The sequence below is a fragment of the Dermacentor silvarum genome, chromosome 1, assembly GCF_013339745.2.
Source record: "Dermacentor silvarum isolate Dsil-2018 chromosome 1, BIME_Dsil_1.4, whole genome shotgun sequence".
In the NCBI taxonomy this organism is placed as follows: Eukaryota; Metazoa; Arthropoda; class Arachnida; order Ixodida; family Ixodidae; genus Dermacentor; species Dermacentor silvarum.
This window is the reverse complement of record NC_051154.1, coordinates 191,434,606-191,459,720: the sequence shown is the minus strand read 5'-3', so window position 1 is coordinate 191,459,720 and position 25,115 is coordinate 191,434,606. Positions and strand designations below refer to the sequence as shown.

Here is a 25,115-nt window from a genome sequence, read left to right as displayed (position 1 = left end):
TTATAGGAGGCGTTGGTTGTGGTTCTGTTTGTAACAAGATGGCGGCCTTATACAGGGTCCTGCATATTTCACTCTGCGCCAGTTCGGAAAAAAAAAAAAAGGGGGGGGGGGTGCTGCGCTCACCGCTGCACTGTTCTTGCACAAAGTTTGTATAACGATCGCATTTTGGAGTCGACTTCGTTTAGTGTAACGCTTACCTACATTTAATTGCCTGGTTTTTAAGGGGGGGGGGGGGGGGGGGATGCAAATAGGCCTTCACTTATGGGGATGCGAGCTGCTGCAGCAACGGCGCTAGTATGAACTTGTGTCGCCACAAGCCGGCAGCTGCAGGAAGCACCCAGTCAGGGAGATTTGTCAGATCGGGCAACACGCGACAAACCTCCCTGACCGGCTGCTTTCTGCAGCTGCCGGCAGACGGCGATACAAGTTTATGCTAGCGCCGTCGCTGCAGCAGCTCGCATACACACAAGTGAAAGCATATTTGCACTTTTCTCTTAAAAACCAGGCAATTAAATGTGGTAAGCGTTACACGAAGTCGGCGAAGTTAAACGAAGTCGACTCTAAAATGCGAACGATTTACAAAACTTTTTTTTTTTTGAACCGTCGCAGGACCCTGTCTAATTTTTGTGTGGCCACAGGTTTTTTACATAGTTTTTCTTTTTCTTCCTCCATGTTTTTTGTGGTGTGGCGCTGGCATCGGGTGTCTCCTGCGCGTGTCTCGCGAAGTCTCGCAAGCTCACGCCCTCACGCGTCATTACCTGCACGTAGCACCAGTCTCGCGGTCTCGCCCTCCTCGCGCGTGATTGGCCGCTGCGCGAAATCAAATCTCATTTGGCGCTCGGTTCGAAAACTGGCGGTTGGAGCTTTGCATGGTCAGTTAATCCCGATGCTGGACGTTTTTTCGTAATTTTCGCTGAGTTAGAACGCATCCCTGAGGCGATATTAGTAAACGTGAGTAGCTATCGTATTTGTGTGTGCAGTTTGAATGGCTGGAAGCTTCTGCATGGCGCGGTGCCGTTCTTGCGGCGGTGCCGTTCTCGCTGTAATTGTCCGGTTTGAACTTCACACGTTTTACAAAGGCTTACTGAAAATTTGATTGTTTTCATTAAGCTGCCCGTAAAGTGTGCTTTATCGGTGCGTATCCTTGCTAAGAGCGTATGTGCCTTTTTTTATATTTCTTTTTGTTGTTACATTTCATTTCAAACTGACTAACGGTCGTTCGTCATCCGCAGCAAGGACGTCGTCACACAATGGAGAACTACGTCAAGGTGGAAAAGATCGGTGAAGGTATGTTTACATTTTTTTTTTTGCTCTTTGTGCTCTCCTAGCAAAGGAGCATTAGCTTAGCCGGACATCTGTGAAAGCTGGTTATTGTATTCCAAACGCGTAGTTGAGTTTTGGTTTTGTCCGTTTGGCATTCCAGCCATCTGCTTTTTTATGTGAACATGGTTTTTCGCAAACAGAACAGTCGTTACACGAAATCTGAGTGTGATTTCTATAGGATGCATCTTCCTCGGCAATTTTTTTCGTGCGCTGTTTGTAGCCGATAAGGCGTGCACCGTTTGAAGCACTTCACTTCCCTGGTACAAACATTGAGCTAACCTTTTGCGAAAAAAAGTAATGTATGTCTCGGAGCTACTAATAAGGCTGAAATTTGTGGACCAAAGCAGACCGATATGTTTCCCTCGATATTGAAGCAAAACTTGACCCTCTCTGACAACATAACCTGAGCATAACTTACATTACAAAAACAAAAGGTTGAAATTTCTTACATTTACTCGTATCTATAGCAGCAGCTTAGAGTTGCACGTCTCGGCTCTTGTATGGTCGTGCTCATTTTTTGAACATTTCTTGGAAGTAGCAAGATGCTTGCGTGAAACTTGTGCTTTCAGGATCCATCTTTAGAAGCTTAACGTGACAAGCTTACTATTAGGCATTTGTGAGCAGCAGAAAAGGGGCACTGACACATTTAATGTTGTAAAACTGTTTCATGCCCCTTGCAATCACAGTAACAAGGCAATGCTGAGTAGGCAAGTTTGGCATAGAGCATCTGACTATTTTGTAAAAGGAAGAAATTGCACCTGTATGTTGGCTCATGCGAGTCTGCTGTTGATTGCTTAATCCTTGCCGGTTAAGATGGCCATTTTTTTTTTTTTTTTCGCAATGCAACATTTTTTTCCGCCGGTGCTTTTTGCATTACCAGTGAGTGCTGGGTGATCGCTGAGGGGCTGAATGCATGTTACAATGCATTCTGCCCCTCAGCGATGAAACAACAAAGATTTTTCTTAATCTTTGCTGTTTCACTCAGCAGCTTCCTTCAAAACAATGCGCAGTGCTCAGCGATTGAAACATGATAGTCCGAGCGTATGGCTGCCTGGCACTTTCTGCGCCACCGGTGGGCGCTGGGGACACCGAGCTGATTGACGGAAGTATCAACCGGTCAGTAGTCGAAATAAGAGAGAGACATTTAGAGTATTGGTGGAAAAAATAAGCAGTTAAGAGACTGATCGACCGGATCCATTACAGGCATAGGCAGTGGTACAATATAGATAGAGAAGATTAAAGAGATGTATACAAAAATGCTAGAAGGAAAAGCATTGATAGCTTATACGAGTAACTCAAGCCGGCTAGGTGACAATTTGTCACCGCCCCGTTTCAAAGGGGATGCCAATAAATCATCGTGATGCGTTTTGGTATCGCATGCAAACGAGTGTTTGTGATGCATTGTGACATGCATTCGGCCCCTCAGCGATCACTTAGTGCTAACTGGTAATGCAAAAAGTGCTGGCCGCCATGTGGTCGAAGTATCGCTTCTCAGTCGCAGAGCACATGGTCGCGAGTTCAATTCTCAACCACGGTGGTTGCATTGTGATGCGGTGGTAAGCAACAATGCTAGTTTACTGTCCTTTGCATGCATATCAAAGAATTTCCAGGTGGTCAAAAGTTAATCTGGAACCCCCCACCACACAGTTTTTATCATAGCAGTCTGCATTGTTTTGGGGCATTGGCTTTTTCTTTTCCAGTTATTGTACAGTGTTTATAAAAGCTGTTTGTTTCTGCTGCTTCTGTGCTACTCCTTACTCTTATTTGCACAATGTACAAACTTTAAACATTGGAGAAGTAGAGGAGGATTTATAGGAAATTGTCTGCTGTCATTCAGGACAAGGGTACTGCTTTTATGCAGCCTTCTACTTCAACATTTAGTTTCCTAGCCATACTAGTAGTGGTGAAGCTTGTTTGGTGTTCCTGTGTGCAGAAGTCTTCACATTTGTCAGCATTCACACAGGACGGAAATTTATGTGTAGTCCATTACGCAATGTTGAGGTGCTGTGAATTGTTGCAGCCCAGCATTTTAGAAATAGGGTTGAGGAAACATCACAGTGGTAGCAGTCTGTAACTTGGATTAGGGGAGCAAACCGACTTGAAAGGTGAATTTGCTTTTGTGTGTAGCAACATTCATATATTGCACACACATTCATGGCAATTCTTTCTGTGCCACTTTGGTCATGTGGCCTCTAAGGCATATTTACTCTGCAGATTCTAGAGGTGTGGGCAATCTGTGACAGTTAGTGTTGAGACTGTCACTTTCAAATAGGTGTGGGGTGTGCAAATATTTTAAAATTTCAAATAACGAATTCAATGTGTCCTATTTGATTTGGTCTTCGGATTGAATAGTCAGTATTCGTAAATACAAATATTTTTCTAATACATTTCGAATATTGCAAAAGGTCAGCTGTGCCCAATTAAATATAAAGTTGGAGAAAAAGTAAGGTAAATTTTCACCCCCGTAGGCATAGTATAGACGTAAAACATGATAGCTTGCATAGTGGAGCAGGCTACGTCACTTAGGTGGCCATACTTTGCAGGCTATACAGCGATCATTCGCACTCTGAGGAGTTCTGGGCATGCGAAGAAACTACTTGTTTGCTCCTAATGCTCTATTTGTGCTTTTAATAAACACTTCACAACCAACTATGTAATAACAGAAACTTTCAATACTAGGATGTGAACACCATTTTATATTAATTGTGATAATGGCTGTTCATTATTCAAAAACTATTTGATTTGCTTCTGGCACTATTCAATTCAGTCTCAAATTGCTATTTGCATAACGGCAGTATTGCGTAGCGCGCGAAATGTAGAAAAAAAGGACACAGAAAAGTAAAGCTTCGTTTAAGCTTCTCTGTGCTCTTTACTTTTCTGTCCATTTTTCCTACATTTCGCATGCTACGCACTACTGCTGTTATGAACCACAACCAACTCGCCCATGCTATTTGCACCCCCCCCCCCCCATACTTTCCAAGGGCTCCTGTTATACCAGCCACTTTTGTTATTGTTTACTGCACACTTAAAGTTGTCATATGTTTGCAGGTACATATGGGATTGTGTACAAGGGAAAGGACAAGCGTGATGGGAAGATCGTGGCACTGAAGAAGATTCGCCTTGAGAGCGAAGATGAAGGTGTTCCATCTACAGCCATACGAGAAATCGCTCTGCTCAAGGAGCTGAGACACAAGCACATTGTTAGGTAACTTTTATTGCTATTTTTGTGGGTCTTCATTATTATTGCATTACTGTTGAACAAAGGTGATAGTTTTTATTGACACTTTCTTCATTAGTGGCCTCTGTTATGAACTGTTCAACCTTTGGCACACTGGGAATAGTATAGAACAACTGTACCTTGTTAGCCCCTTTTAAGCTGCAGCCTGAAGACATAAGTGTTGGTGTGGGATACAGCCACTAGGGTAATGTGAGCCCTTGTATCTGTACATGATCAGTCTTTGAGTACCTCCCTCAAAAAACGAGAACTTAGGTTGTGCACACTAATGTCTCTTTGAATTTAGATTGCAAGGTTTCACTGGGAGGCTGATGTTGACTGTCGAAGAACTGCATTATTTATATGATTATATGGCATCAGCTCGATACTGGCATTGCAAATGGGGACTTGTGCACAATCATTCTGGTGGTTGCTTGTGTATCTATATACTGGGCCAGCATACACTGTGTTAGTACCACGTCGTCAAATAGTTATACCTTGACATTAAGCTGCACCTGAAGCCAGTGTTAAGGCGTCTGTTCTTTTTCGTTGGCTTGAAAGTGGTGGAAAGTTCACTACCAGTTAGAGGTACACTAAACAAACAATTTATCTGGCTAAACTGGTAGGGTGCCCTTTCAGAACTCTGTATGCATTTGTTTGCCCCCCCCCCCCCCCCCTCGTAAAAACAAGCAAAATTTTCCTTTTAATCTCCAACAGCACTGATGAAATTTAGTGAAATGTTACAGCTTATGTGAAACATTCACATATTTACTTTCTTTATGAAGGATAAATCTGCAGTTTGTCAACTTCAGATCTCATTTATTTATGGATTCATTGAGTAATTAGTATTGTTCAACTAGCTAACCACAGTCTGATGTTGCCTCGTCTGTGTGGGTTGAAGTACTGGTGCAGAAATTTCACGTTGGCATCATCACCAATCTTGCTCTAGTGCTCTCTCCCCCCATTTGTAAAATTCTTTTTGTTAACTTTTATGTATTTTTATTTATACGTTTTTGTCAGTGCCGGTGACCTGTTTTCTATTCTAAAAGTATAATCTACAAACTTACCTTGATGTCTTCTTCAGTGTCCGTATAATGCCAAAGGTTGGGAGAGAGTTTCTGGCCTCACTTTTTCTCAACCACTTTTTCTGGGCTGCTGCCCCCACACAATTAGTAGCTACCACATGGAACATCTTTCCAATGGTGCATATTTGGTGTGATGTTGCACGATGACTGCGCTGTCATATGAAATTATATTGCCTTAGCCTAAACATTTACCTTACCTTTACCTTTTCTCTCGCTCTCACTTTTTTTTTTGCTTGCTGAGAACAGGAAAAATTGGAAATGTGTGCACTGTGAGTGCTACTTTCTTGTGTTCTGACACTGAAGTAGTAGTTGTCTTAGCAAAAGCTTGCTGTATTGCTTATATTAAGCTGCTGCTTGTGAAATCATCTGTTGGAGAGCATTCAGTCTCTTTTTACATAAGATAATCATCCTGGGCGCTGAAGTTCGTAACTGCCAAGGTTGTTTCCTGAACTCAATTCATGTGTTCATTGGCTTTGAGTATGCTGTATGCATCTGAATTTTTGTATTTTTTGAACTTTACTTTTTCTGTTCTCATGGGCCCACATCTAACGAGCGGTACATTAGTGCAACTGGAGTTAGACATAGTTATCGCACCAATGAGCGGTTTTCTTTCCTTTCGTGCCCACTATCGCGCTGTAAAGTGCACAGGGGGAACCAAGGGGGCAAAGCCCCGCCCAAAAGTCTCGGCGTCGGGAGTGCTTGTCACAGCACTCCATTGCGGCGGTGATAAACTATGCTACGCAGCTACGTGCAACTGTGGTGTGTAGACCGGCAGTGCAAAGACGAAATTATTATTATTTTTTTGTCTTTTTGAGATCGCAGACACGTTTTTCACTTATTTAACTCAAAATTGGCAATAGTAGTATCACTGAGAATGTTCTCACGAAATCGGTGTCGTCGATGCTTGCAATGATGCTACAGGACGACATTGTGGAGGCGAGAGCAAGCAATTTTTCACTGTTTCTGACACATTGTAAATCGCCTGCTGCATGCAGTGCAATAATATTTGGCTTGCATGTTCACAGGAACCTCTTTTACAAATCGGCAACATTTTCTTACTATGTTCAAAAAGTGTTTCATGGCCCCTTTAAAACCTTGTACAGTAGAACCCCGCTGTTATGTTCTCGGGCGCTGCGTTTTCCCGGCTGTTGCCTCGTTTTCGGCCGGTCCCGGCATAGCTCCCATAGGACCCAATGTATTGGTAATCCCGCTGTTGCGTCGCAACTCCTCCCTCCCGCGCTGCCTTCCCGCTTTCGTCCTTTCGCGTGCGAGACTGTGGGACCGTCCCCGCATCATGTGTTGCGAACTGCCACCCAGCGCCGGCCCGACCGGCCATGTTGACTTTTCATGTCGCTTGGCTTGGTGGCTTGACGATGGGATTGGCCGCCCAAAGTGCCGGGGGCGATACGTATGACGTATTTTCTATTTCCGCCAGCAAAAAACATGGCCTTTGAGATCCGTATTTGCTATCTAAAGATGGTGTCTATGACGCGTTGGGGCCATAAAAATTGGTTTTGGCGCGTAGCTGTCAAGAACGATAACGCCGTCGCCGCGCGCCGTATGCTGTGCGAGGGTCAACTGAACTGAACTTTATTTGGTCATGAGAAGAGCAAGTCCCCCTAAGAGGGCTCGTCTGCGGGCCGCGTCCATGACGGATCTCGCATGCGCGAAGCAGAAAGGCTCGCGCGCTGGATGATCGCGCGGGACATAATAGGGCTATTTTTTTTACCTACCCTTCTTGCAGGCTAGTGTAGACGAGTGTAGTGCCGGGCAGCGACTTTACAATTGCTAGTAGGTACAGCGGGGGCGTGGCACTGCGGGTCACGCGACGTCCGCTTAACACGTGTTATGGCAATCGTGGAGCTCCTAGGTGCCTAGGGACATCGCTTAGGGACTTTTGAGGCACTGGTATGGCACGAGACGGTCTTTGGAGGGACCGCCAGTCGTTTGTGTGCAGGCGCGAGGACAAGCGGGTGCGAGAGAGAAAATTGCGTCCGCTCTTGCGCAAGCGGATATTGCTCTCGTTGCCCCGGTGCCGCGGCGGGAGCCGCGGTGCCGGGCGCGGACGCGAAGCGGCGGTCGTTGGGATGTTGCGGAGCGCAGCGTAGCAACGCCCCAAATAAAACAATCCCGATCCAGTCTGTAGACTGCTCCCTCCCTAATAGTGAGATTATATTTGGATCATGAAAACAGTGATGCATTTATTTAGATATACCATTGATCCCTTAACAGCAGCCACAGTTGTGCCTAGTCACCATCAGTCCAGCGTGTTCTCCGTTCCAACGCCGGCAGCGGGAAGCCAGCGTTACAAACGCATACAAAACAAGCAAAGTAAGTTCTCCGCCGTTGTACCTTGAATAGTTCGAACGTCAGCACCACCGAATTGTTCAGAAATACGGCTTTTACACCACCAAAGTTCACCGACATCAAAAGCCATCATGCCACACCACCACTACTGCAAGGATTACCGCCAGTAGAACCAACGCTAGATTAATAAAGCGCAACCGGCGTGGGCCACCCACCGCCAGACATTCAACGCGCCTTGTAAAATGTCCCTAAACGATTTGGTCCCTAGGCACCTAGGAGCTGCGCTCGGCAAGGTCGCTGCGTCTCCACGATTGCCATGAACACATGTTAAGCGGAAGTCATGTGACCCGCAGTGCCACGCCCCCGCTGTACCTACTAGCAATTGTAAAGTCGCTGCCAGGCAGAGGCTTTGACGTCGTGTGTTGCACTTGGCTCGCTGGGCTGTAGCCGATCGGAGTAGAATGCGCGTCTTCTACATCAGCAGACTAAAAGCGCCCGACTCCGCACTTCACACTTACTAGCAGTTTCAGGCGCTTGCCTGAAACTAAACACCAATGCACGAGTTTTCTTTCAACAACGGATTAGACAAACTGCAGTGAAATGCATCGTGAATGCGCGCTGCGGAGTCTGAAACAGCCTACACCACCGTGAGTAAGATATTTTTATCTTGGGGAAGATTAGCTCGCCTTTCTCTGTAACGCATAGTCACGTCAGCACTTCCGTTACCGTCCTTGTAGCAAATATTCACTATTGTCGCCATGTAGTAAGGAAATAAACTTTGTTCCTTCCTCATGATCGTCGCTATATCAGCGCCGACAGTCGCAGACAAAATGGCGCCACGCATTTGCAACGCCAGCCTGCTTGTTTGTCGTCTGCTGCCTACACTCATCAAAACCGCAGTGTAGAAAGTACTTTTCATGCTACACTACAGCTATAAGAAATGGCTTATTGTAGGTGGGCGGAGCTACACTTTTCTATAATAAGTAAAAAAAATGACTTCCTACACTAGCTACACTCTTGTAGCCAGTGTAGGTATAAAAAAAAATAGCCCTAATAGAAAATGACATAGTTTCGTTCTCTGCGTGCGCGACTGCACGATGTGGGAGCAAGCAGACAAAACAGAAGTACATCTCTCTCACTGCAGTACGAAGTAAACCGAGGCACGCAGACATCCAGTTTGTGTATTTTATTATTCTTTTAAACTTTAATTCGTCTATTGCAGCAGCAGATCAAACAAATAACTGCTTTTGTTTCGAATAATTCTGTCGCATGTCACTGAGAGCGACGTCCAAGCACTGCGAACTAACTACATAGGGGCATTTGCACGTGCGAGGGGAAGGGTGCACGGTGCTTTGTTTGAAATTTCAGCTGTTTTTGAGGCGTGGAGCGGTTAAATATTTTGCAGACACGATCGTTAGCGCGCATTGTATGCATTACGCTTGTTGGCTCAAAATGGCCAGGCTTGGTGAGGGGCCCTTTAACGCATGTTAACCTTATACATTTATTATACTGTTTTTTTTTTTTTTTTGCACATATAACCTGCTCCCCAGAAAGAAGCAAAAATTTTCGCTCATAGCTCACGAAGTAACTGCACATAACACTCAAATCTGTGTAAAAACTGTCTCGCGGATGCATGACTATTCCACGTCTTATCTTCAGCCAGCGGCTCTGTCCCACTTCTTAACGACACGGATTACGAGAGCTGCACTCGACGGCAGTCCTTTACAGTGCAATCGAAGAAATGAAAGTTCTGGTTTGCTGACTCCGTATGCACTATTCACCAACATCTAACACAGCTAAAATGCGAAATGGTGATCGAAAAAGATCTGGAGATTGGGCGACCATGAATGAGGGTAGAGGGAGCTTCAACATGTGGGGGTTGGGTTTTCTAGAAAAAACGAAACATTAGATAGCGTAGAATTCTGCCTTAGAGTGTGGCTTCATGTCAGCACTGTGTGTGCTGCCATGAAGCCACACGCTGACTTTCCTGTTAAATGTTTCATATTTTTTATCTGGGTTATATGCACAGTGGTCGAGCAGATGCACCAATTTCCCCAAGAGCAGTCCTCTGTGCCATTCTGCTCCAAAATAGCATTTTAGCAGACTATTGTGCAGATCCTTGCGAAGAAAGCATAAAAACGAAGGCTTTGTTCCATTGCTGCGTCGCTGGTAAAGCTGAAACCAAAACTTCAAGCACGCTGTCAACATCATCGTCATCCTGGAAGTCAATCGAGTGGCCATAGCTGACGGATATAGCCAATATCGTCGTTCCTCCATTCATTGTATTTGCCATTTTTGCTCTTTTGTTGCAGTCCACTTTAACTTAGGTTGCAATGTACTGCTGCTGTGCCGTTATTTGTGCTGCAGTTGGGTACTTCTCGTACTAACATGGTAACGAGCTCGCTCAAGGAAGCTGCTGGATCAAAAAAAAACCTTCGATAATATCCGGTCACAAATTTAACCTAGTTGTTGACGCAGTGCCATTTTAGAAATACCTCCTAATACGAGTACTTTATCGCTGACAGATGTTTTGCATATTAGAGAGACTTTTCTTGCAACCCTGCTGGATTGGAAGAACAAATTCCATGGCTGTAATTTAAACAGCTTTCACGTGATCCAAGACACAAATATGCAGGAAAGATTTCGTATGTTAGCTGTAAAGAAAACCGTCTTAACTGTAACTTCGGTTCAGTAGCGCACGTCCAAAAGTGTCTTCCTTACACTGCCTTATGTTACATTTTTTAAAATTCTTTCTTGCTCACTTGAAGCGCCGCGAACATGCAAATGCCTATTGCAAGTCGCGACGCTAAAAGCAGCTTTATACCATGTTAGGTGCTCAGGGAAAGTCATTCAATTACATATTATAGAAACTATGGTACGGTCATTTTTATTTCAAATGCGTCATTGATGTGCATAAAGCCGGCTCCCTTGTATATTGACTGTTTCAGTTTAAATTGAGACCATCTGGTGTGTAGATGTACATTCGCCACTGTGCAAAACATGCTTTTTACTACACCAAATCAACGTTTTGCTTGCGCCAGTATATGCGCCAAAACGTCAAATGCCTGTTCCACCACTGTATGCGTCAAAATGCAGCGCAGGTGGGAATGCTGCTACGATTGCTCCTATCTGCTACATTTTATTAAAGCTGCTACATTCATGCTACAAATGAGAAGCTTCTCCAGGACGAGCCGCGCCATGCAGTATCGGAGGACATGACAAAGAAGTTGTGGTGAAGGTCGGGTGGCGATTGCCACCACCCTATGCGAAGAGCGCCATCACATCTCCTGCCATTCATAAAGCTAAATGAGCTAAAGCATCCTTAAGCTAACCCAATCCAGTGTGCGCTCGCACATGTTCAGTCGGCTATTTGCAAACTCTATGTGCCATATTCTTGGTTTGTGTGTGTAGTTTAGGATGATGTTCTGTCGGACCTAGTAGTGCACACTTGGCCCAATATGCATTGTTGGCGTGTCCTACATTCTTACTTCGTACCGGCGATGGGGCCTTGGTTGGAGAGGTGTTTCTCAACCGACGGCACGGTGACTGTGTCAAGGTGCACTCAGCAAAGTGATACTTGGCCCTTTGCGTGTTATATTAGCTGATTGGCCATGTCGCGTTTATCTGTGTGTGCTTGTAACGCAGCAGTTTAGTAGCTCCACTATTTTACTACCCAGAAGTCTTTAGGCCTACAATAATATTGCTCAAATGGTCATCCTGCATACCATGTGATGCGAGTTTTTTGTGCGTTTGTGTGGCTTGCTTTATCACTGGGAATGCGCAGTATTTTCTTTTTCGAGCGTCCTGGTTGACTCAGTGTGGCCGCGTGATGGTTGCGATTTGTTCATTAGTGGTAGCGTACAACAGATTATCTTCGAGAATATTCGCAATCATGTGCGCCGCTACTTTGGAACCATTTTTGACGCGCAGGAATAGTAGTGTCAGGCCAATAATCACTCGCAATCATAATTTTTTCCTGCTACAAAATCTGCTCCCAAATGCTCTTGGCCATTCCCACCACTGGCAGTACCTCAAAGTCCCAATTGAATATTTGTGAAGGGTATGTAAAAATGATTGAGAGCAAAATACATATTGTCAATTTTACTTTTTGTTGGTTTTGGTTTTTCCCGTATTGTCATTGTTCTCAAGTTGTTGCTTGGCACAAGGTGAGTGTACAGTATGTGAAAATTCTTGGAATGTTGTCATCAATTTTCTAGGAAAGATGGGGCGTGCACAAGTCTCGGATCAGATTGTGCACACAGCGCAAGTACTGTTGTACATTTTTGAATGTACGGGAGCATCAGTGATTACTATCTTATGTACAGTGAAACATATATAAATAGCGTACAAACTCATGGGATACTTTGACGACAGAGGTCACCGCTGCCATCATTTTCAGGGGCCCTGAACCACTTTTTGTCGAAGTGTAGAAAAATATTTGAGGTGAAAATAGGCTATTTCAGAAATACTTTGCCCCAAAAAGTACTTCAATGCGTTCAGCAGAAGCGGAGTTATTGGCAATCAAACACGGCCTCTGCTGTGCTTCCCCCCCTCCTCTCTTCTTCAATGCCTTGCACTGCGAAGACTACAGCGGAGTAGGGCGGGGCCACAACGCTCCGCCTTCAAAACGTCACCGTGGCGTGACACCGATTTTGGTGTCTACGCCGCGCTAAACGTAAGCCAAACGCGGTTGTCCTCGGAGAGCCGCAGTACGCTTGGCCAGTGGATTCGTGGCGGGGTGAACACCCCGTGGCGGCCGCAGTGTAACCTACCGCAGCGACGAATAGCAGCCGCGTATTTGAATGTGCTTTATTGCGCAATAAGGCACATAGAAGAGAGTGAGGATCATGGCTCTGTTGAAACGAGGGCGTTTGAGAGAAAGGTGACTTCGCGCTCTGCTTGCGAGCTCCACGCACCGCGTACAACAGCAAAACTTAGCTGAGATGTTCACAGCGGCGTATACTACCCGCGGACTATGTTACTTCACCAAGCCCGAGGGGTGGTTCAGGGCCCCTTTAAGTGTAGCTTGTCTTTGTGGGCACTTGTTTGCCCAATAAAGAGTTAAATTCTTAGCTCACACTTTTCGCAGTGTTTGGTTTGTTACCATGACAACAAAGTGCAATAATTTCAACATGCACACTACATAGTAAGTCGCTGAAAAAAAAACTTTTATGGATGGTGCAGCAGCTAAGACAGCTGTAATGCGCCTACTAGTCACTTGTAAGAAAGCTCCATGTATATACAAGAAAGCAAAATCATAGCTATGCAGCAAAATTATTTTGCAAAAACATAGTGCTGACTTGATAATGGCAGGGTTAGCATAGGCAATATTGTCAGGCAATGAATTCCATTCACTGCTTGAGAGTATATAAAATAAGGTTTGGATACGAAATATGGGAACAAATATAGGGCTAACCTTGTACACATTGTGAATGTTGCTGCACGTAAATCAATGACTACTGCGATACCTGGAGGAAACCAGATGCTGCCACTAGTTTCAAGATATTCGTCCTGAAGATCTACTGCAGATTACATTTACTTTTCACATAGTGTTGTTCCACAATGCATAACGAAGGATTTCCGGGAAAATAAGTGAAATGCCAGTGAGTTTTGATGCAAGTTCGTGGTTGTAACTTGCATTTCTCTGCATCCTCCTCAACTTTTGCATTGACACCTTGTCCATTTAAAGTGAATTCAAGTTAGCTAATCAAACCTAATTCTGAAAAATCAAAAGAATACTCGTGACTAGCATGAGCAACATACAGTAGGCACTGTTCATGTCAAACTTTTCTTACTCTGGTAAACTTGCACATTTTTCTCGACTCCTAGTTGGGACAGCTGGAATTCTGCAGTGCTGTGGTTAACAATGTTACCAACTCCCACTTGCCAATTTGCCAAACCAAGCCCTTCTGAGGTCATGGTCTGGAAAACTTTAAATGCTGTGGTTTGCATTGTGTCCTGCTTTTCCTTCTGCTGCCAGGTTGGAAGATGTACTCATGGAGGGTAGTGACAAAATCTACCTTGTGTTTGAGTACCTTTCAATGGATCTCAAGAAGTACCTTGATGGATTTGAGAAGAATGAGAACATTGCCAAGCCACTTGTTAAGGTGAGTGACCTTTGTGTTTTCTTTGCAAGTCATTAAGTGCTATACTGCATTGTTGTCCACTCTCTGGTTCTCTTGGCTGGTTGTTAAGATAGGCGCCTTGTACAGCCATTGCAAACTCTTAAAGGGGAGCACCTTACTGGTAATTCAAGCAATGCAACTGCAAAATTTCTTTAACATTGCCAGGAAATGGTGGCTGATATTATGTGCTATGGCAGGCAGCCACTCTAGAGAAAACAAAATCGCACACTTTCGTGTAGTGCCCTCTTACTTGAAATAGACCAAAAACAATCTTGTGGGCCTGACAACATACCAAATGCATTTTTAATGCGCTACGCGGAATGGATGTCAAAGTTCTTGCTGATTATTTTTGTAAAATCATTGCAAATGGACGAGGTTCCGGTGAAATGGAAAACTGCTAAGGTTATCCCGATACATAAATCCGGTGACACTACCAGCACAGCAAATTACCGTCTAATCTCACTCACTTGTACGGCCGGCAAAATCCTCGAACATATAATCCTAAAACATATAGTATCATTTGTAGAAAAAATAATTTAATTGTCCCTAATCAGCATGGCTTTAGAAAAGGATTATCTACGACAACTCAACTGATTGAGACAATCCACGACTTAGCGCTTACAATGGACAAATGCAGTCAAACCGATATGATATTCCTAGACCTATCCAAAGCATTCGATCGGGTTTCCCATCCTAAATTACTTCAGAAACTTATCCACTATCTCGGTGATAACAACGTCACCAAGTGGATAAAAAGCTATCTTGCAGGTCGACGTCAATAGTATGTATGTTTCAAAGACTACTCTTCTGATTGCGGTGATGTGCTATCTGGCGTCCCACAAGGTGCCGTTTTAGCTCCTAGACTCTTTCTTCTTTTTATCAATGATTTACACATTAATACTAACGCCACAGTAAGAATGTTTGCAGATGACTGCGTTATCTACAAGGAAATAACCTGTCGTGAAGACCAGATAACTTTAAACAGTGCACTTGAAAATATAACGCAATGGTGCCAAACGTGGCAGATGGTGATCAACACAGAAAAAACAGTTTGTATGACAGTAACGAATAAAAGAGCGCCCATGAACTACCCGTATTATTTACAAGGACAGATGTTGAAGAAAGTAGAAGACTATAAATATTTAGGCGTCATAATTTCATCAGATCTTAAATGGGGCAAGCAGGTAACATATGTTGTTAATAAAGCACTGGCAGTTCTATACTCGTTAAAACGGTCGCTTAGATCCGCATCCATAGATACTAAACGCTTAGCATACCTGTCACTAGTTCGCTCTATACTGGATTATGGAATAGTATGTTGGTTTCCCTTCCGTAAACAGTACATAGCAAAATTGGAGAGCGTACAAAGGAAAGCGATTAGATTTATTTTTAATAAGTATCGCCATTTTGACTCCCCTACAGAACTATTAAGGCAAGCTGAGCTTCCCACTATACAAAACCGAGCCCGACTACTTCGTCTTAAGTTTCTTTTCCTTCTTCTTAATGGTAGTATGAAAATCAATGCGAGTGACTACTTACAGCAGACAGATACACGTAGTTCTCGAACAAAACACACCAAGCACTTAACAGAATACAGATTTCACAACGACATATTCAGGTACTCATTTTTTCCACAGGCAATCCGTGAATGGAATCTGTTGCCTGATGACGTTGTCACCTGCACATCACTGCAAATCTTTATCGCCAAGTTAACAAACAATGCTTTCTAGCTACTATATGCACGTAGGCGCGCTGTGTCGTACAATGGCATTTCGAATCACTTCGCAGTGTCTCGTTTTCTGCCCTGATATATATGTGGGTGTGTATGTATATATATATGTGTGTGTATAAGTGTATATATATATGTATATATATTTTTTTTGCTGTTCATGACTACATTTTCTTTCTTCATTCTTTTTTTTGTACTAACCTTCCAACACGGCGTTTACTACTTTTCCCCCTCGTTTTATAGCATTTGTATAATGAATATAGAGTGCATGTTTACTTCCCTGTTCACTTGAACTTATCTATGTCCGCGCCTACCTAAACCGTGTTCTCTTGAATATGTATCCTGCCCCTTTCCTGCAACAGCCTCAAATGTGAGGCTAGCAGTATGTTCAAATAAATAAATAAATAAATAAATATTAGAGCTGTAATAGATTGAAAAATACTAATTAGGTGTTACCTGAGGCATTTCTCAATTAATATGAATCGCTTGAACTGTATGTCGCCGAGAGCAGTGTTTGTTCAAGCATAATATTCTCAGGTTATCACTTTTTGAAATTCTGTGCCCATTCTGTGCCCAGTCTGTGCCCATTTTTCCTAATGGGCACAGACTGGCTAAACTAATGCTTATGAAAAAGCCCCTGTGAGCAGGCACTCTTGTCCTCTGTGTTGGCCGACTGAATTTTGCAGGCAGCGGCTTACCATCTTGCTTTCCCTTGCTGCAACGCGTGGCTGGCGAAGGTAGGCATGCCCTCAGAAATCGCCATCCCGGAAGCCATGCTTAGCTGCAGCAGCCTGTGTGATGCACACTTCCTCTGTAGGTGCACCAAGTGTTGATGGTGCTGGTGCGAACATGGCAGAATTGGTTCGCATCACGGCATGCTAGCTGTTCGCCGTTGTGACGATGTGAATGAGCCAAGTGAAAGACCATCCAGTAGTAAAAGGAGGAAGCTATTGTAAAGGTTGTCACATCAGGTGCTAAAACGCCTGAGATTCTTTTGCTGTTTATTGAAAATTTCATCTCGTGTGTGGCCGCGTAAGTCTAGTGCAAGGAATGGGTGAATATATACAGAAAATATGTGAACTAAGGTATCGTTTAACAATAATAATTCTTGTTACCTTGTAAAGGGCATTGAGTAAACAGCCTGTTTGAAATGTTTTTAGTACCAGTAATTGAAGTCGTCTCTCCGGTGAGCTCAACACTTTTGAGAACCATTGTTCTGCGCACTCATGGCTATCTGTGCGGCTCAGCACCTACAGCACTTGCACCCTGTACCCTGTCTTGGTTCTAATCTTCAATGGGTGCAACGTTAATTGCACTCATTGCGCTATTTGCATTTGCGCTATCTTCTCCACACCTTGTGCTGGAGTCGCGTAATCTCAAGTTTTGTAGACACATTGGAGAGGCAGCAGAAGCGTTCACTTCTCTCTGTTTGCGCCGTTGATCATGTTGGCATTGTGGCAGCAAGTGTTCGTGGTCATCGAGTGAGATCTGTTCATGTTTGACTGTTCGTGCTGGACACGATGCTTGTTAATTTAATTAGTAAGTGAATGTTTACTGCAGTTTATACGGCTGATAAAACTATAAGCCTTGCTTTGTGTAGTTTTGTAATACTTTGCTATCGCTATCAATGCTTTGCCTTTGAGGTGAAAATACAAGTTTTCTTCTTAACCTATGGCATTGTTGGCCATGGATTTTCTTGCAGAGCTACTTAAAGCAGATCCTTGAGGCCATTTTGTTCTGCCACCAGCGGCGTGTGCTTCACCGTGACCTGAAGCCCCAGAATCTGCTCATTGACCAGAAGGGCACGATCAAGGTGGCAGACTTTGGTCTGGCCCGTGCTTTTGGCATCCCCGTCCGTGTCTATACCCATGAAGTGGTTACCCTGTGGTACAGAGCTCCCGAGGTACTCTTGGGTGCTCAGCGATACTCCACTCCAGTTGACATTTGGAGTATTGGTTGTATCTTTGTTGAAATGATCAACCGCAGACCTCTGTTCCATGGGGACTCTGAGATTGACCAGCTTTTCCGCATTTTCAGGTCAGTGTATTTCCCTGCAGGCACATGAGAGCTGTAGCAGTATAGAACTTTTTTCTAATTCCTCATTACATCTTTGCCCAGTCAATGGTGGCAGTGCTGACCAGCAACTAGTGTGCCAACCATGTGTGCTATTTAGTGCTTGGCAGTTATATGTAATGTATAGTATCTGCTGTTTAATGAGTTGGCTTTCTTGCTATTCTACTGTCAAATTGTTTTATAGAAAATTAGACTTGCGACAGAGAACAGTCCGTTTTTCATTTTGATGCAGTTTATCGTGCCTGGGTAAACAGCATGTCCTTTACTGACATGGCACTGCACTAAACAGCATGAATGGCCGTGAAAGCTTCAAATACAACTAGTGGTCGTGGTACAACAAAGATCACTAATTCACGAAGTTTTATATCCTTTGATTCAAGTAACCAGATGCCTAGAATTTCCGTCATTTACACTGACCCTGTAAATTTGTCATTGTTCATATTTCAGAGCAACAATGCACCTTAGAAAGAGGCATCTTTGGAACATTGTGCTCCTATGCTAAGTTCATTTATTCCTGCCTTTTGTATTGGAGGGATTAGCAATTTTTTAGTCAAAATTGGAGCAAGAATAAAAAATGGTATCTTCGCGCAGTTGCACGCAATCCTGGGCATTGTGGAGGGATTAAGGAAGTTGTGCATTCTCTGCCCAGCTTTAGATGGAAGGATCTATCACTATTTTTTATTGTATGTGTACAAATAAGTTTTGTTTTCCCCCTTCTTGAATTCTGACCTTCTGCACCCTTCAAATCTGTGAAGTGACCTTGAATTTTGGATCAGATGTTCTGTACGAACCCTGAGAATGGAACAGTTGAGCTTGGAATAGCAGAAGGAAACAGATGCAGAGCCAGCCGATTAATTGATAATTTAGTGAGGTGCACTAGAGTATGCCAGAGTGTCTTCAAAAGCCTTGAAGAGGTCTGTTACTGTACAGCTGTCTTCTGACATGCAGCTGTAGTAAAATGCATCGTGCAGTTTGGAAGCTGCATGCGCTTCAAGTGCTACATTTTAGTAATCCCCAGTAAATGCTGCAGCATTTGAGATGATTAACTTTTTTTTAAATTCATTTTCTTATCTTTAATTAAACTGCCAGTGCATGCAGCATTAAAAGACGATAACATGCACGTGATTAACACAACAGGTTCATTCTGTCGCGGTGTGGAGCGACCTCATGGATGCAACATCGAGAAAAGTAAATTGTCCGTATACTTGACGCATATGCTTTACACTAATCAGGTAATTGAGAAATCTGCGGAGTACGATCAACCTCTCTATATGGCTTACATAGATTATGAAAAGGCATTTGATTCAGTAGAGATACCAGCAGTCATAGAGGCATTGCGTAATCAAGGAGTACAGGAGGCATACGTGCATATCTTGGCAAACATCTACAAGGATTCCATAGCTACCTTGGTTCTCCACAAGAAAAGTAGAAAGTTACCTATCAAGAAAGGGCTCAGGCAAGGAGACACAATCTCTCCAATGCTATTCACTGCATGCTTAGAAGTATTCAAGCTCTTAGACTGGGAAGGCTTAGGAGTGAGGATCAACGGCGAATATCTCTGCAACCTTAGGTTTGCAGATGACATTGTCCAATTCAGCTACAATGGGGACGAATTACAGCAAATGATTGAGGACCTTAACCAAGAAAGTGTAAGAGTGGGGTTGAAGATTAATATGCAGAAGACAAAGATAATGTTCAATAGCCTGGCAAGGGAACAAGAATTCAGGATTGCCAGTCAGCTTCTACAGTCTGTAAAAGAGTATGTTTATCTAGGTCAATTACTCACAGGGGACTCTGATCATGAGAGGGAAATTTACAGAAAAATTAAATTGGGTTGGAGTGCATGCGGCAGGTGCTAACATATGGGGCAGAAACTCTGAGGTTAAAGAATCTCGAGAACAATTTAAGGACCGCACAAAGAGCGATGGAACGAAAAATGTTAGGCCTAACGTTAAGAGACAGGAAGAGAGTGGTATGGATCAGAGAGCAAACGGGGATAGCCAATATTCTAGTTGACATTAAGATGACAAAATGGAGCTGGGCAGGCCATGTAGTGCGTTGGATAACCGGCGGGCCATTAGAGTTACAGAATGTATACCAAGAGAAGGGAAGTGCAGTCGAGGACGGCAGAAAACTAGGTGGGGTGACGAAGTTGGGAAATTTGCAGGTGCAAGTTGGAATCGGCTAGCGCAAGACAGGGGTAATTGGGAATGCAGGGAGAGGCCTTTGTCCTGCAGTGGACATAAATATAGGCTGATGATAATGATACTTGGCATAGTTTTCAGTGACGAAGTGCTGGACATCGCCAGCATTAAACAGTGATGCCACCTGATGAGTAGAAATAAAAATTATTCTGCTGCTCTCGATGGCATCATACGCCTCGCAGCGTATAGTAAACAAACAGGTGGTTCAACAGCGCCAAAACATTGCCAATGCTTTGTCTTCAGCGTGAGATAAGACTAAGCTACGGCTGATTTTACCATTTATTTCTTGCTGTCACGTTGGAAAGGAAATGGCAAGAGTGAATTCATATAGAATTGGGCGTCTTGGATAGCCTGGGTGCTGCCGAAACTGCTGCGTGGTGGCTTTGGGCCGACGGGCGAAATAGTTTGGCTGGCCAAAAACCAGCATCCGGCATTGCCTCCATGATGGCCATACTTGTTGCCATCGGTTGAAAATCATGTGCATGTGGTTGAGCCAAATGTGCATGGAAGTTTTATCATGGTGTGTGTGTGTATGTGTACAGGACTCTTGGCACCCCTACCGAGCAGACTTGGCCAGATGTCGCCACACTTCCTGACTACAAGCCAAGTTTCCCCAGCTGGAAGGAAAACATCCTGCCCACCCTGCTTCCTGACATGGGCAACAAGGCCATAGACCTGCTCAACGTAAGCAGGGGGGCTTTCGCATCGTGAAAAATGCTAAAATATTGATTTTTAAAAGAAAATAATTTTCACTTTCTATAACTCTTTTTCTATCCGATTCCGAAATATCTTCGCTAAAAACTGCGTAGAAGTGCTCTAAAAATTAGTTGTCCGCCAAGGTAGTAAAAAATTTCACAGAAATGTGAAAGAAAAAACTTTTTTCAAGCCACAATATCTTGCAACTGAGTGCCACGATCTTGGTTTCCTAAGAAAGCACGTTTTTCGATCCTAAATTTGCCACTTCAGCTCTTGCTGCACATATAAACAAAATACAAAAAGCAAAATAAAAAAGTTTTAAGGTCACTCCGAGACCTCCGATTGGCTGTGACTGCAACGTGACTCCAGCACACTTCGGGATTGTTCTCCTTGGCAGTTGCTCCTAACTGTTGCGGTCTCCGCGGCACGTCATCTGATACATGCGCCTCTTGGCATCCCTGCGCATCATGCTTGTCTGTATGTGCGGAGCAGTTTCAGAAGCTTATCTCTCCGGTAATACACGCTTCTCGACATTTCAGCTCGCTGTGTTTGTGAATGTAGAGCATAGTTTCAGAAGCTGATTTCACTGGTGTTGCCACGCGTCTTGACCCTTTGGCTCGCCATGTTCATCAGTATTTGTGGAACATAGTTTCGGAAACTGATTTATCTGGTGCTACGTGCTTCTCAACATCTCAGGTCACCAGCGCGTAGCATAGTTTGGAAGCTGATTTCACTTGTGATCATGGGTTGGCGATCTATGAAGTACAAGGCAGCACATGTTCTTATGGCACTCATAAGCGAAAATCGCCAGTGGCGAAAAAGACTACTGCTAGCAAAAGAACACCTGTGAGGGTCGATGATTACGTTCAGGAGCTGCTATCAAGCACTTCACGCACGGACAGGATGGCTGAGTTACGATTGCCAATTTTCATCAGAATCCATGAAGAAATAAGGAAGTTGGTTTCGAAACCCACATCCTCCCTAAGGGGCCCTGAAACACTTTTCTATCGTAGAATGACTTCCCTATTAAAGGGGTTGAGACATCAAATTTGTGGCTTGCACGTTGTTTTTTTTTTAAACATTTCTTATTGCTCTAGGAAGCATGATACACTCTCGAAGATTCGTATATTCTCGGTAAATAATTTAGTATCGCATTATTTGTGTGAACGATTTTCGGTTTCGGTTTCTGGGCGCCGAGTTGGACAGTGACGTCACTGTCTAGGAAGCTTGGTCACGTGGGCCCACAAAGCTGTGACGTACGCACTGCTGCATCGTCTGCTCTCGTACACACATTCTGTACCAGCGGAGGCAAACAAAACCACGCCAACAGTTGTCATGGCTAGCTGCGGCAGTTCCGATTTCGACTCTACCTCTGTGTCCGATGTGGCTCCCTGCACTCTATACTCGAGGCTCTCTAGGCATGCCCAGTGCTGTGAGTCACCACTCATTGTACGTCACCGTAATGCGGTATGACGTCACAAAAACTTTCATTAAGCTACCAACACAGTGACGTTGGTGTCAATAGCGCTAGCAATGGGTCTCGATCGCGAAAACGAGCATTTAGGCACTCTTTTGAAGCGAATTAAAATATATTTTAAATGTTTGATGTGTCCAACACTTCATGTTGAGTGTCCTTGCACACAGAGGAAGCCTACAGCAGGCTTTTTATAGCCTCAAAATTTGGTGTCTCAACCCCTATAAAGGGCGTCTCACAAATCCTTTGAGAATCATTCAACTATAAGTAGAGTTATCGCACAGATTCTCTCTTTGTTTCCGCTAGCATGCCAGAAGCTACACAGCGGTAGCTTCCCATCACCGGTGAGAAAATTGGTATTCATTTTTATTTAGTGCATTTGTACACTTTTTACTATATTGTACTTTGTATCACGCCCACCCTGCATGGACCTCGTGCCCGCAGTATTTTTGTAAATACAATACAAATAAATAAAATTTGTAGATTATAGTATAGTACTTACCATGGGTGTCAAAATTTTGCGATGCAGGACCTGTGAAAAATATTTCTGCAAAGTCTGCGCACATAGCCGGGAGTTTTTGTCATTGCAACAAGCTTCCAAGAAACAGTGTTTTACTCATAGGAGGCTCAACTAACTGAAAGTTGGGCTGTCTTATGGAACTCCCTCTCATTAAAAAAATGGCATTTGACTTGTTAGCCTTGGTGTAATTTTACTCTTTGTTACGCAGACCCTTTCGATGCATTTTTTTTTTTTCTCATTGCAGAAAATGCTGGTCTACAATCCTGCCAAAAGAATCTCGGCCCGGGATGCCCTCAAGCACCAGTATTTTGATTAAACACCTTACAGACAGGATGGCCTTTACACATTTTAGGTTCTATTGAATATAGTTGAACTTGGGGGCCTTCACTGTTTTGCCCATTCGAGGTATTGTATGGGAAGAGGGACCAAGGAGTCAACTGTGTTGTCTAAAGGCATTACATCAGGTTGGTTTTATTGTTTTATTTTAGGTATTTTTTATAGCTGGTGTGTGTATGTGTGTGTGTAAATTTTATGCAAGATTGTGTTTATAATTACTTTTTATGTACAGCCTCATTTATACACATTAGAAATAACATTGTATAGTTGTGTACCTCATTAGCAGCACCCTATCTTTTTGCATGTGCACTGTTGTATTTAAGACTACTGCCATAAGTCTAGGTAACTGAACAGGTTGATCAGGTGGTGTCTACACAGAAGCATGTTATAATTTCAGCTGCTAGAATCACCAGAGGTTAAAGTGGTTTGCTAGCTGTTTAACTTCCTCATTGCAGCCTGCTGCACCCCCTATCCTCCTCCAGTCTTTTGTTCTTTTGGCTATAATTTTGTGGTACGTGTAAGTGTAAATTGAGCACAACAAGTCTAATGCTCAGAAGTGTAAATTTTGGTGTCTCAACCCCTATAAAGGGCGTCTCGCAAATCCTTTGAGAATCATTCAACTATAAGTAGTCTATGCAGTTTGTGCATTTTGCAGCCTCGGGCGAGATGTGGCATTCATATCGGCTGCATCTGCTTCAGTGGGTGTGGTGGTGGGAGTAAGAGAAATAAATTCACATTTTAGGTTCTATTCAATGTAGTTGAACTTGGGGACCCTCACTGTTTTGCCCATTCGTGGTATTGTATGGGAAGAGGGACCAAGGAGCTAACTGTGTTGTCTAAAGGCATTACATCAGTTTTTTTTTATTTTATTTTAGATACTTTTTTATAGCTGTGTGTGTGTGTGTAAATTGTGTTTGTGCAGCATTTTCCCTGCTTCTTATTTTTCTTGTACGTCATGTGGCTGTATTAGTTTGCTATACGAGTTATTTTTTTTTAATTAGAGTGTTTTTCTCTCTCTTGAAGTTTCTCATGCATAATGGCAAGTGTGCTGCCTTTCTTTTAAGTTAATGCTGCTGATTTTGTGCATGTTAGCTAAGTGGTGTGCAGTGTGCTTGAGTGTACAGTGTGTAACAACAGCCTTATAGCTGGCAAAGCTGTATAGACAGGTGTCCGTGCTGCACAATTGACAACTCTGGAGTGCTGCAATTTTTGTTTTGTTTATTGACATTTTCAACCATCCCTCAAGGGCATACTTTGTCCTGATATGAAGAGATACACACCTGGAAATTTTCATATTTTTCCGTGACCAAAAGGTTGAGTGGCCTTCATGTTGCAATAAGGGCTGGCGAACTTTTATTATATACATCCCTGCCAACAGAAGACTACAGTAAACCCCCATTATCGTAAAATCATCAGGACAGCAAATAAGCTTTGTTGTATAAGCTGTACTTCAAAAAGTGTGGCAATACAATAAGAGCCCTCCAACACTGGCATTCAAGTTTATGCACTATTGTTTCTGGCAGAGTGACAATAGCATTCCTATCGATGGGGGAGGAAAGAGAATGAGTGTAATCATCTATAAGACATCCAAACTGGGATAAACTGAAAGGATGCAGCACAAGCAACAGTCCTTCCTGTCCGTTTTTTATTCTGGTGTTGTATGCCTTTGAATGTTTACAGTAAGTCAAGGCTGAACTTGACTCACTGAACTTTCAGTGAACTTTCAAGTTAATGATCTGCCTTTTTTACAGTAAAAGCTATTTCAAATATAAGGCTTCCTGATCATTCGTGATTTGATGAAGCCTCCATATTATACTTCTGCAACCTCAAGTTTTTGGTGTAATGTCGGGCAATCCTGTATTGCTTCACTATTGTGTCAGAGCCATAGGAAGAAATGGCTTGCACATTGGCAATGTATTCTATGCCCAAACCATGACAACCAAAGGCAGAAAGTTCTTGTACTTTTTATACTCCATACTGGCTTATGTGAATCACGTGTTTGCTCTTTGTCCTGAGTGGAATGTTTTCC

The 25,115-nt window shown here is 43.5% G+C and overlaps 1 protein-coding gene across 3 annotated transcripts; it reads left to right on the top strand.

Moving 5' to 3' along the window:
• The first annotated feature begins 770 nt into the window (after positions 1-770).
• LOC119436559 (cyclin-dependent kinase 1) lies at positions 771-24,297 on the top strand. 3 transcript variants are annotated; one of them, XM_037703438.2, is made up of 7 exons: positions 771-951; positions 1,233-1,287; positions 4,372-4,528; positions 13,910-14,036; positions 17,486-17,820; positions 20,603-20,744; positions 22,995-24,297. In XM_037703438.2, exons 2-7 carry the CDS (start codon positions 1,251-1,253, stop codon positions 23,064-23,066), a joined length of 870 nt encoding a protein of 289 aa, XP_037559366.1. In that variant the 5' UTR covers positions 771-951; positions 1,233-1,250; the 3' UTR covers positions 23,067-24,297. The 3 variants fall into 3 exon arrangements, with proteins under 3 accessions (XP_037559366.1, XP_049514542.1, XP_049514546.1); XM_049658585.1 differs by having other exon boundaries at positions 790-872; XM_049658589.1 differs by lacking the exon at positions 771-951 and adding an exon at positions 1,023-1,134.
• The last annotated feature ends 818 nt before the right edge of the window (positions 24,298-25,115 follow it).